The sequence below is a fragment of the Typopeltis vanoorti genome, chromosome 12 (assembly GCF_054136105.1).
Source record: "Typopeltis vanoorti isolate ZY-2024b chromosome 12, IOZ_Tvanoo_1.0, whole genome shotgun sequence".
Lineage (NCBI taxonomy): Eukaryota > Metazoa > Arthropoda > Arachnida > Uropygi > Thelyphonidae > Typopeltis > Typopeltis vanoorti.
This window is the reverse complement of record NC_143560.1, coordinates 51,644,033-51,657,427: the sequence shown is the minus strand read 5'-3', so window position 1 is coordinate 51,657,427 and position 13,395 is coordinate 51,644,033. Positions and strand designations below refer to the sequence as shown.

Sequence of the window (13,395 nt, the reverse complement as noted above, 5' to 3'; positions counted from 1 at the left end):
GATGGCATGATTTTTAACAGATTTTGGCACACTGCCCAATGCACCTGCATTATTATTATTATTATTATTTTTTTTTTTGTGACACCTCCAGGGAGTCCAAAGACTCATCGAGGGAGAGTGTGCCAACAGCATTGAACGATTGATTCCCGTCTAACTCAAACTTGCTTAACTTTTTTAGTGAGCCATTAGTAGCAGAGGCTCTACCAATCACCACTGATAATGCTTTGCTGGCATAAACTCTCATAAAATTAACAACAGGAATCACCACAAAGAGTGCCACTGTATGCCGTCCATGCATGTGACTATTGTTGTTATTGAGGTCATTTTAGTTTCTGTCTTCACTAGTGTAGTGTTAAATTGCCACCAATAATGCTAGCTTAAGTGAGTGAAATGTCAGCTGTAAATAATTAGTAAATTATTTATTTATATCCCATTATCTATGTAGTTTTCTGTTCCAGAAACTTTGATGAATAACAGTGACAATAGTTGTCACTGTTATTATATGTATAATTTAATACATATTTATTTTTTTTATTTATTAATTTGATGTTTAAATTTCCAATTTAAACATCAAATTAATTTGGACAGAGTTCATCAGCTATTCCTCAGAAATCCTATGAAATCAACAATACAAGTCCAAAACTGCTAATATTTTGGCCAACTCTATGAAAGCAAATGTAAAAGGAAGTGGCACAAAGTTTGCTGGCCTGGTTGACTGAGTGGATAAGTTCTTTGTTCTCCATCTAACAACCTGTGGGTTTAAACACTACTGTTGTATCAGTGTTTGTGAATGTGTTTAGAATAAGCACAATTTTTCCTATTCAATACTGCAGTATCTTGTAAAAGTACCATGTTTGATTTCTATTCTCTAAAACTGGGTTTTCAAATGTGTGTGTGAGAGAGAGAGTGTGTTGTTTAACTTGCCCTAGGGTAGGGCATTAAAAAAAATTACTGTAAGAAATCAAAGTCAACAGTAAGGAACCAATATAGCTTTATCTTTTAGCATATAATGAAGTTAGAGGCTAAGGATTTTGTTGATATGATTCTATTTCTCACATAACCACCTTTCATATGTTTGGAATAATTAATTGGTATAATACAATTACTTGAGGTGAAAATTTTGAGCAGCAGTTGAATATAGTGCAGTGGTGCGTCGCAATTCAACAGTTGAATTTTGCAGGCCGGTGCATGCACATGCATGGAATTGTGTGATGTTATTTATCATTTCTTGTTGGGCTGCGTTGGTATTTGCTCATGTTGTTTGTGCTAATTTTCAATTTTGCATTTTTCAGAAAGTAATAATTTTGTGCATCCACAGTTATTATTATTTTTTTTAGTGAAAATTAAGAATGGGTCCAAAGAGAAGTGAACAGAGGAATAATTCAGGAAAGAAGCACACTTGGTTAAGCATGGAGAAGAAAGAAATTGTAGATAAAGTGCAGAAAGGTAGAACAATTACAGATGTAGCTCAAGAGTATCGTGTTCCTAGGTCAACTGTGACAACTTTTTGGCAACAGAGAGAGAAGATTATGGGTGCTAGGATTTCTGACAAGAATAGATCTTCAATCAATGAAGGGATGGAAAAGCTACTTATCACCTGGATTAGAGAAAGACAGATGAAGGGCGATCCAGTAACTCAGGCAATGATCTGTGAGAAGGCTAGGTTAATTTTTGAAGAATTGCAGAAGAAAACTTCAGGATGTACCTCAGATCAAACTGAGAAATTCAAAGGAAGTCGAGGTGGGTTTCACAGATTCCAAGGTAGAGCAGGCATCCATAGTGTTCTCAGACAGGGTGAAGCTGCTAGTGCAGATAAAGAGGCTGCAGAAAAGTTTGTGAAAAATATTTGAAGATTTAATCAGGAAGGAAGGCTACCTGCTACAGCAAATTTTTAATGGGGATGAAACTGGGTTATTTTGGAAGCGCTTGCTGAATCGAACTTACATCACACAAGAAGAAGAAGTGAAGCTCCCAGGACATAAGCCTATGAAAGATAGGCTTGCCTTGTTATTGGCAGCAAATGCAAGCGGAGACTTTAAACTAAAGCCACTTCTGGTCTATCACTCAGAAAATCCTTGGTGCTTTGGGAAGAAAATCATTAAGTCCAAACTGCCAGTGATGTGGAAATCCAATGCAAAAGCCTGGGTAGACCAGCTTTCAAAAATTGGATTTTTGAGGTGTTTGCCCTGAGCATGAAGAAGTTCCTCACTGACAAAATTTGCCTTTGAAAGCACTGCTAATCCTTGACAATGCTAGTGCCCACCCTCAAAGTTTAGAGGACATTCTTGAAATTGACTTTGACCTCATCAAAGTCCAGTTCTTGCCTTCAAATACGACGTCACCCAACCCATGGATCAAGAAGTGATTGCGTGTTTTAAAAAACTTTACATCAAGGATTTGTTTTCATGTTGCTTTTCGATGTAACTCACTCTTCTAACAAGACAAGACACTGAAGGGAAGACTGAATTCAACATTCTACACGCCATTTCCTATATTAAAACTGCCTGGGATGGAGTGACACAGAGAACCCTTCGTGCATTGTGGAAGAAACTCGTTCCTAATTTTTCTCAGGATGACAACATGACCAAGCAGCTGGAGAATCAGAAGCAGCTGCAGCCATGCGAGAGATCATTTCGACGATGCAGAATCTCGACATAGAAGAGGTTGATGAGGCTGATGTAGAAGAGCTTGTGGAGTATCACGATAACGAACTGACCATGGAAGAACTCAGCACTCAGCGAACAGCAAACAAAGGAGAGAGAAAGAGAAATTTCCCCTGAAGAAGAGGATGGCAGGGATAAAGGGCCGATGCCAACAGCTGCCATTAAAGAAGTTTTATTCCTTTGAGAGAAGGTGCAGTTTGTTTGTTTGTAATGGCACCCCAACACTGCTGATGTGAGTAGAATGACAGACTTGTTCAACAACACCATCATGCATCACTTCAAAACCATCTTGAAAAAGAGGGAGAGACGGTCCACCCTTGATCAGTTCCTCATCCCTGTTCAAGCAAAGAGAAGAGGTAGAACAGGATAAATAAGACTCCCTTCCAAATCTATTTTCCATAGACTTATATGGGAAATATTGTCCTGAAATTCGACATTAGTTCAGCAACAGATTAGTGTTGAATTGCGAGGCACCACTGTATATGGTTCATATTTTTTTGCTGAAGAAACTAACAAAATAATTGTGTTGGTTTGCTCCAGATATAACTAGATAAGATTATAGTAGTAACTATATCCAGTTGCTGCTGTATTTTGAAAATTTGACACATTTCTGCTATAACAGAGTCTGTGAAAAGTTTTTTTTTTTTTTTTATGTTGAGCCCATACACAAGAGGTTGGTTGATCAACCTATTGTACATTAGTACTATGTATGGGTAGTGGGTTGGGAAATGAAGAACTTGTTTACATTTGACTTAAATGACTGTAAATTGTATTCCTTGGGAAATAAACTGGAGGGAGGCTGTTCCACAATACAGCACGTGTTCTAACGAGCTTAGTATTTAGTGAAATTATTGATGTTATTTCAAATGAGCATTTCCCATGGAAATATTTGTAGAATATACATATTTCAGAAACCAAATGTCTGTACAAAAGTGTGTGTGTGGGGGGGGGGAAGTGAGCTGGTAAGAGATGGGGTCATTAATAAGTCTAATACTGTATGCGTTCTGGAATAAACCACTTACTCAATAAATTATAAAAAAATTAATTTAATAAAATAACCAGCTAGAGTGCTTTCCATATTACTGTTAGTGATGTCTGTATACAACCACAACACTTTCTACAAAAAAACTGTTGTGGCTTACTTTTATAGTGACTCTACATTCCTGAGACTTTGCTCTGTTTGCCTTTTTTCTCCCTTTAGGTGTTTTATATTAACAATTATGTCTCACTGATGCCACTATTGATGTCTAAAAGAAAGAAAGAATCAGAGCCATCTACTGTTGAAGAACTGTTACAATATTTACAAGATGACCAGTGGTTCTTACAATGAAGACTTGTAATTACAAGTGTTCAGTGTAAGTGGGTGACTCTCACTATAGCAAACTCATAGTGACAATGAAATTATTAAATAGTGACAATAAAACTACAATAAAATTTTGTTATAATGAATTATTTGCAATAGTGAATTTCTTTTTAGAGCAGCTCAGTGCCTGTAGGACTTTGGTCAGGACTTTCAGTGGTTTCTTGTAGTGAGTCAATATTATTGTCTTATAGTGATGCTTTCTATAGTGAGAGTCAACTGTAATCTGCAGTTATAAAATGAATTTTTCTACATATATTGAAGACATATTGAACCTATACCAGTAAATAAATGTTTGTGTAATCTCCTAAGAGTTACCCAAATATTTTTTGGGTAACTCTTAGGACATTTTTTGGATGTTTATATGTGTAATATCCACATGAAAATTCTGTTAAATTATTTTATAAATAATATTTATCAGGATGTCTATTTCCAATTATTTTTCTTGTTTTAAAGTTCTACACTGAACTATTTTTATTAGTGAGAAGCTAGATATGTTAGATAAGCACTGAAAATATATAATTAGGTAGGCAACTTGTAAAAGAGGTATTAAATGTGAAAAGAAAATATTCAGACAATTCTCATAAAAACATGCATTGCTGTTTTTCATTATGTTAATGGAAATAATTTTTCTTCCGATTCATATAGATTCAAAGTGGACTATCTCTGGAAGGTGCAGCCACACTCTCTGTTAATCCATGTACCGCATATCGTATGTTGACAGACTTTGGAGATTTAAAACCAGGAGACTGTGTAATCCAAAATGGAGCAAATAGTGGAGTTGGACAAGCTGTTATACAAATTGCTAACATTAAAGGTTTGCACACTATCAATGTTGTTAGAAACCGTCCTGATTTCGGGGTACTTAAAGATTATTTGACAGGTTTAGGTGCTGACTGTGTAGTGACAGAAGAAGTTTTAAGGTTTGTATTATAATTTTTTAACATTTTCTTATGTCTTATTTTGTTATTAACTATCCTCTCATCCAATTAATATTTCCAAACCTGGTACAGGATTTATTTCTTTTACATTACAGCAAACTGCACATATGATTTAACAAATGTTTATAGAATGAAACACATCACATATCCACTGTTCTGCAGGTACTGGTTTGGAACTTTTCAGTAGCTTATAATAATGAGTATGAATTTATTAGTGTCTGCTGCAGTATGAATTAACTGTGTCTACAGTTTGCATATTTATTTATTTATTCATATGGAGTTTCCTCCCTTTTCTCCCCTGTCCCTATTGGGGCGAGTTGAGCCCCCTCATGAGGGGCTAAGTATTTATGGCTGTAGATCCGTGTGTTCACGGGGCCAGTTTGCCTGCTTGCGGAATGAAAAACTCCAGATAAACTGGTGGAAAAAACTCTGCTGTCCACGCCCAAGACCGGCTAACTTGGCTATGGCTGAGGAAGATCCTTAAGCTCCTCACATCGGCGACAGGAATTGAACCCAGGACACTCCTTCCCAAGTCATATGGTTGAGAAGCGCATAGCCACTAGGCTAACTGCACGGACATTTGCATATTAATGAGTTGTATCTACTTCAAGTATGGAAATGTGGTTCATCTTGTCTGTAGAGGAAGTGGAAATTGGAAAAAAAAATGCGAGTTTTGATAACACATTATACCGTATACCAGTGGTTTTCAAATTGTGGGTCATCTACCTCCCCAGTTGTTCGATGTTATTGTTTATTTTTGAGCACAACTCTCACATGCACTTGGTATTCCTCCACTCGTTTCAGTACAATATAGCATTAGAAACCTGTGACTTGCATGTTTAATTCATTAGCATTATGATTTAAATATTATTTAAAAATTTAAAACTTCTGCATATCTCTGATTGCATATCAGAGATATGCAGAAGAATTGCATATCTCTGATATGCAATTCTTCTGCCCATCTGGGATATATAACTTATGTTTTTGCTAGGCCTGTGGATACTACTCTGTGGATACATTCTTTCTCATTCTCTGATCAGATTTGAAAGACTGAACTGTTTGTTGTGGCAGCAAAACTGTTGAAAAATTTCTGAAAACAACTTTCCACATCACAATTTATTCCAAAGTTTGAGAAAAAAGAAAATGGACATTTTGAAGTTGAGCATATGAAATTTGAAGATAAAGATACACTACATTTAGGTTTGTTCAATAAATAAATATATTTTCTTATTATGTTTGCCTTGCTAATCACATGCTAGAAAATATGATCTCCGGTGTTGATCACTGGGATTCACAAGGATTATTACTGACAATGAGGAAAAACTGCTTTGTTTACTTTGTACAAATACTTTAACTGCAGATGGCATGAAACCCAGTAAATTGAGACATTTTTAATGTTGTGCATTCAGAATACATTGGCAAACCAAGAGAATTTTTTTCAGAGAAAATTTAGAGGGGGCTCTTAATAAGCAAAATGAGACAGTTTCAAAGCAGAGGGGAAAAGAAAAGTGTAGGGATGCAATAACTTTTTTTACAGGAAAAGAAAAAAGAGGCGCAGGGCGGCATTTCTTTAAAGAGTTTGAAAACCACTGCTAGTTAGTTTATGACTGATGGGATTAGCCAATTAAAGTCAGGCACATTCTGGGCAGTTTCTTGAACTGAAACAGCAGTCAAATGAAAATGGCACCATCTGTTTTCTACACACACACACACACACACACACACAGAAGAAATTGCTAGGAACCTACTAAACATAAAAGTGGCTTATAGTATCAGTTATGCCACTCTCAGTAAAATATTATCAAGTATTTCTGATCATTGTCTGCATCTGGTTGTACAGTGAAAGCATCTGCATTTTATTACTTTCTGCACTGACAATGCATATTGCCACATGGCATGATCAGTGAAAGATCTTTTGGTATATGGGGAATGGAAAATATTGACTATTCTCACTACTCGCTGAACAAGTCATTGTGATTTGTTCAGAGAGTAGATCTTTCTTCCTTGATAAAGGAAGAAATTTTATAGTATAGAAGAAATAATTCGGAGATTAGAATTGTCTCTTGCAGCTGTTAATAAGAATTGCTATGCTGATGACATTCGCTCCCTCCTAAAAATTTGCCAAAACAAAGGTTGGTTCATGTGGTGAGCAACTACACTGAAGGATATTTTCATATCAGAAATGTACATTCCTTTTTTACTGTGGCAGAATCTGCAGCTTGGTTACATAAAATATTGCTGCTGCTTCAAATGATAGAGCAGATTTAGTTCAAAATACAAAATTGAAAAACTTGATCTTCTTGTTTCAGTTTTATGTAAGGTGGCAAAAATGTCAAATAGCATTGGTTAGTCTGAATGATGTTTTTTTTTATTATATGAGGTTTAATGAAAAAAATTTTAAACCATTGGAAAACAATGGAGATAGTTTTATCTTAAACCTAAATTTCCTCATATCAGTGATATTCAAGTTATCTTAATACAATCCTTCAACTCTCCTGCAAGAAGATTTCAGAAAACCTTTTAGAAAACAAAACGTCTGCTTATTACAGAATTCTGATTCAGAATTTACTGCAAATAGATCAAAATTTCAGCCAATAATAACTGAAAATAACTAAAAAATGTTTAATTTTCTTGCCCCAAAAAGCTATAGAAAAACTTTTATTGGGATTATTCCTTAGCACAATTCCTTACATGGAGGAGGACCTCCACTCCCGAATTTTTAAGGAGGCCACAACAGTTGCCCGCTGTACACAAAACGTTAACAGGAACCAAGGACTAATCTTGCCCGTGATCTGGAAGACCCTTATCAGATCTTTCAACTCGCCAGAACTGAATTATAGTGCCAACTATAGAACGTTCCTAAATAACAACAAGTGAGATCATCCACGCTCTATGAATGTATTGTACGTGCTTTGTTTAATATAATTGGAATCGGTTGATTTTAGTTTGTAACAGTTTTTTACTTTTTAGTGCCTTACATCAGTTATGTACCCTGAAGATGCCAACAGACTTAGTTGGTGAAACTAGTTGGTATAACTTAGTTGTTTATTATATACACTTGATCAATATAATCCCAATAAAAGTTTTTCCATGAAAATAACTTTCTTTGATCTTATCATGATTTTTTTCCAGCAATGAACCAATAGGTGTCACCAATATGTTCATCAAAAAACATCAGAGAAAATGTAATACAAATATATTTCTAGGATTTTTTTTGTTGGATCTGATATGAAAAGGCATCAGATTTGCTGTAAATGTAAATTAGACCAAAATTTTTAAATAAGGTATTCACTTTCATACAGTGATTCAATTATGTCATTGTGCACTATGTTTCACTAACCATTACCATTATCTCTTTTTTGGGGCATTCAAGACATATTTACCTCCCACACCCCTTTCTATGATGTTTCATTAACCTTTTTTGTTTTGTTTTGTTTGTTTGTTTGTTTATTTGAGGTATTTACATCACATTTTCCCCATCTGCTTGTCTGAGCTTTCCACTATTATCATTCACATTCATTCAAGTAACTTTTACTTACCAGATTGCACTAACACTAATTAATATGCATATTGGTTCAAGAAAGTCTCACGTGGAGAATTGATTCATATGGGAACATCTCATCACTGTTCTGGTCATATATTTTATTAATTTTTTGAGTGCAACTTACTAATAGCTTAAATCATCAGATGGCTATAGTTAAATATAGACATTTTATCAGTAAAATAAATAACATAGCAAAGCTCTTTTTGAAATGGAGTATTTACAAATTTTGGGAATGATCATTGCTCTTAGAATTCATTCTTAACTAGCTTGATTCTCACAGGCAAACATTTGCAAATTTTTCTATAGCTCTACTGTGTTGTCGATGTTGCTCTCACATCCAATATTATTTTGATTGGTAATTTTAATTGTGAAATGCCATACTGTATATATGTAAAAATGTTAAATCCAATATTATGAGATCTGATAAGATCATTAATGTATTAATCTTCATCATCAGTTTCCTGGTATGTATTTTCAAGGAGTGTACAGAATACTCTGAAATACTATGTTATTATGTTTACATTATTACTAATCTCCTATCAAAATTTTTCCTAATTATTCTGTCACTTGTCAACACTCTATTTTTATATCTTATATTTCTGTCTTCGTCAGGATCTTTTTCTTGCCAACAGAAACTAGTTTTGTCAACTTTTTCTCTCCCATTCTATTTAAGTGACTATACAACTGCCTTTATCTGTCAACATTCCAATATTATCAGGTCTTATATTTCTTCTAAGGTACTTTTTACTGTATCAATCCACCTGGACCTCATTCTTCCTTTGGGTCTTTTTCCTTCTAATCTGACAAAGAACACTTGTTTTTCTAATCTTTCCTTCCCTGATGCATTAATTGTTATGAGGTATAATATGGGATTCATCTTTGAGGGAGAGTTGGCTATACAAACTAGTAGACTAGTGGTTCTTAACCTTTTTGAAGTCACGGAACACTTTTGATTATAAGAAAAATTTGGGGAACACCAAAAGCATTAGGGTCATAAAACTAACAATAAAAATATGCATGGACTTGCCTTTTATAAAAATGGAACATTTTAATGCGATACTTGAGCTTCTCAGCTTTTGCAAATTTCAGCAATATCAGGTCTAATACATGATATAGCTATCCTCATCTCTTTGTCTATATTAGTAAGTCTTTCACTCTTTTCAGTTTTTATATTGGTTAATATTGAGAAACCGAGCTCACACAAATATGATGTTGAAAACTAACAAAATTTTCACTGCCCTTTTGGAGAGAGCTGGATATTCGGCTTGGACAAAAATCCAAAATTCCTCAAGAGATATTTCAGAGAATTTCATTTTTAGAGTACAATCCTGTTGACAAGGTAACTAATTGTTCTTATTCTTGTAATGAAAATTCACAACTCAATGTATTAACTGTGTGCCAAATGGATGTCGTATCCAGTCATAATTGTGTGTATTTAAGGAAGGAAAATAATGTGAAATCTTTTCTTACAATATTGTTAAGTGTTCTGTTATAATGGAAATAATTCCCTCAATATTTTTATTATGGAGCGAAGGAAACATATCTACTGTATTTTTTTTTTTTTTTCTGATATGCGGTTTTTCCAAAGAGATACTTTGCGCACATTTTATTTTTTTCACGTTTATTGGTTGTGCATTAGATATACATCCATACGATATAGCACATGGTTGATGTTGAGAACTCGAAAGAAGGCTTGATAATTCTTCTTCGTTTTCTTCTACTACAAGTAAATCGCTTGTGTGGTGACGTTGCCTCGCAGGATATTTCACTGAAGAAGTTGAGAGATTCCTTTCGGACGCCATTTGCGTTACAATGAAAGCACATTACAACCACTTATATAGAAAAGTAGAATAAACACGTTTGGAAGACATTTATAATAGCTTATAAGTTCAGCAACGCAAATACCAGTAACAACATTACAGATGAACAGCGCACTATATCAACAAGACACACGATTAATTTAATGACACAACCCACTTAATGTTAGTAAGTGCTGGATATCAAAAACATCCCTGACTGCCCTGCCTAACTTTATGTAATGAGATTTCCAACAGCATATTATATTAGCAGGGTTTTGCTACAAGAAACTGATGAGGCTATGAATCCCGGCATAATGGCGGATAGGAGTTTGAAGTTCAAAGGTCACAGCAAAAATCGCAAATACAACAAATATGATGTTGAAGCAGACCTTGACATGTAAGGATAATGTCACCAGTATTTTCATTTTTCATTTGGATACTCGTGTTAATGCTATTAAACTAATTAAAAATATCAGCTAAATATGCCATTTTAGCAAATATCATTTTGAAGACATTTTACAAAGCGTCTATACCTTCATTTTGAAAAAAGGCCAATAATTCATTCTTAAGTTCTAAAATTCGGAATAGCACTTTACCCCTGGATAACCTTGAAAAGCTGACAATTTGTCAGTGGATGTCAAAATATTTTAATTTTTCCTTTGGATACTCGTGTTAACGCTATTAAACTAATTAAAAATATCGGCTAAATATGCCATTTTAGCACACCAAATATCATTTTGAAGACATTTTACAAAGCGTCTGTACCTTCATTTTGAAAAAAGGCCAATAATTCATTCTTAAGTTCTAAAATTCAGAATAGCACTTTACCCGTGGATAACCATTTTATTTCAGCGTGCAAAAGCAAAGATTCACACTTGGCTTCCATAGATATGCAAACTTTTTTAAAAAGGCATGCTTTTAAGGATCTTGACTTGATGTAATTTACCATATTTACAACTTGATGTGGTACAGGTTTTAATATTGCCGGTAATGTTTTTGAAAGATGTCATGTAGCATCTTTCACTGGCTGAACACTTGTCACCAGTATTTTCATTTTTCATTTGGATACTCGTGTTAATGCTATTAAACTAATTAAAAATATCAGCTAAATATGCCATTTTAGCAAATATCATTTTGAAGACATTTTACAAAGCGTCTATACCTTCATTTTGAAAAAAGGCCAATAATTCATTCTTAAGTTCTAAAATTCGGAATAGCACTTTACCCCTGGATAACCATTTTATTTCAGCATGCAAAAGCAAAGATTCGCACTTGGCTTCCATAGATATGCAAACTTTTTTTAAAAGGCTTGCTTTTAAAGATCTTGACTTGATGTAATTTACCATATTCACAACTTGATGTAGTACAGGTTTTAATATTTTCCGGTAATGTTTTTGAAAGATGTCATATGACATCTTTCACCTGCGGAACACCAGTTAAGAACCACTATACTGGACCGATGCTTTTTTAAATTTTTCCGTGTTGTGATTTCATTTTTATTGTGCCATTATAAATGATTATATCATCATCATCAAATTCTTGCTATGTACCCTCAAGGGGTGTACAGCATATGATAGTACTACATGAAAAATTTACATCATTACTAACTTCCTATCTATAATTTTCCTCCAAATCAGTCTGTTACTTGTCAAGACTCCAACGTTATTAGTTCTTACATTTCTATAGTCTAAGGCACTTTATACCGTATCAGTCCACCGATGTATTGGTCTTCCTCTGGGTCGATCTTCTGCCAACCTGGCAGAGATCACTTGTTTTGCTAATCTTTCCTCGTCCATTCTGTTTAAGTAACCATACCACCTGAGATTAACTCTGCTAATGCATTTTTGGATGCTGACAGTGTCAAGTTCTTTCCTAATATCCTCATTTTTAATATGATATTACCATTGATGCCATCTGTTTAAGCCTCTAATCTTTCTCAGGACTCTCATATCTGTGGTCTCTAGTCTTTGGTCAAGTGTTTTACTTCTGACCCAACTCTCAGATCCATAAATTAAAATTGGTTTGAACACTGTCTTGTTTACAGCTAATTTAGTGTTCCCCGACTATTCCATATAAATTTATTCAATTGACTTCCTACCACTCCAGCTTTGATGATTGTGTTATCTATTTCCATATTTAATTTACCATCTTCACTAAAAATCGCACCTAAGTAGCTGAAATGTTTTACTTGTTCCACAGGTTCTCCGTTCACAATGCAGTTGACATTTTCAATGATTCTACCTATTTTCATTGTCTTTGTCTTTTTATTGCTGACCTTCATACCATATCTATTACAACAGTTATTCAGTTTATTCAAGGAATCTTGCAAACTTGTAGCGGATTTATTTAGAAGTATAACATCGTCCACATAAAGCAAAGAGCTGACATTAACATCTCCAATTCTGATATTATTTTTAATACCACTTTCCTTCATAATGTGATCCATATAGATAAATAATGAATAACAGAGTGGATAATGTACATACTTGTCTCATACCAGGTTTTTACATTAAACCATCTTCCTGTACTTCCTTCAATTCTAACTGCTGACTTACAACTCAAATAAAGACTAAGTATTGCTTGATATAATACCCCATTGACACCATATAACTGTAGCAAATAGCTTCTCTCTCTCTTGGCACCTTGTCATATGCCTTTTCCAGATCGACAAAACTTAAATACAGATCTTTGTTATATTCCCATGATTTCTCAACTATTTGTCGTAAAGTGAAGATCTGATTCTGACAGTCTCTATTTGGCCTGAATCCAGCTTGTTCTTCACCTAGCTTTTCTTCCACAATTCCTCTCAACCGTTCTCAAGTATACTTGCTTAAATCTTACCAGGAACACTCAGTAGGGAAATACTTTTGTAATTCTCATATTCAGTTTTATTTCCCTTTTTATATATGGGTACTATGAGAGCTCTACTCCAATCATCGGGAATTCGTCCCTCTGTCCAGGCATTTTGAACTATGCAGTGCAGCCACTGTAAGACTTTTATACCACCACACTTCAGCATTTCTGGTCGAATATTATCTACTCCTGCTGCCTTTCCACATTTCAAGCCTTTGATGGCGTTTTCTACTTC

General features: G+C 34.6%; 1 protein-coding gene across 2 annotated transcripts in view; it reads left to right on the top strand.

Annotated features, from left to right (window-relative positions):
* Nucleotides 1–13,395, top strand: part of LOC150100788 (enoyl-[acyl-carrier-protein] reductase, mitochondrial) — a 57,304-nt gene that overhangs the window by 31,205 nt on the left and 12,704 nt on the right. For both annotated transcript variants that reach the window (XM_090401557.1, XM_090401558.1), the window contains exon 4: nt 4,672–4,946. In XM_090401557.1, coding sequence (XP_090257683.1) covers nt 4,672–4,946 — 275 coding nt within the window. The remainder of the gene's footprint in view (nt 1–4,671; nt 4,947–13,395) is intronic.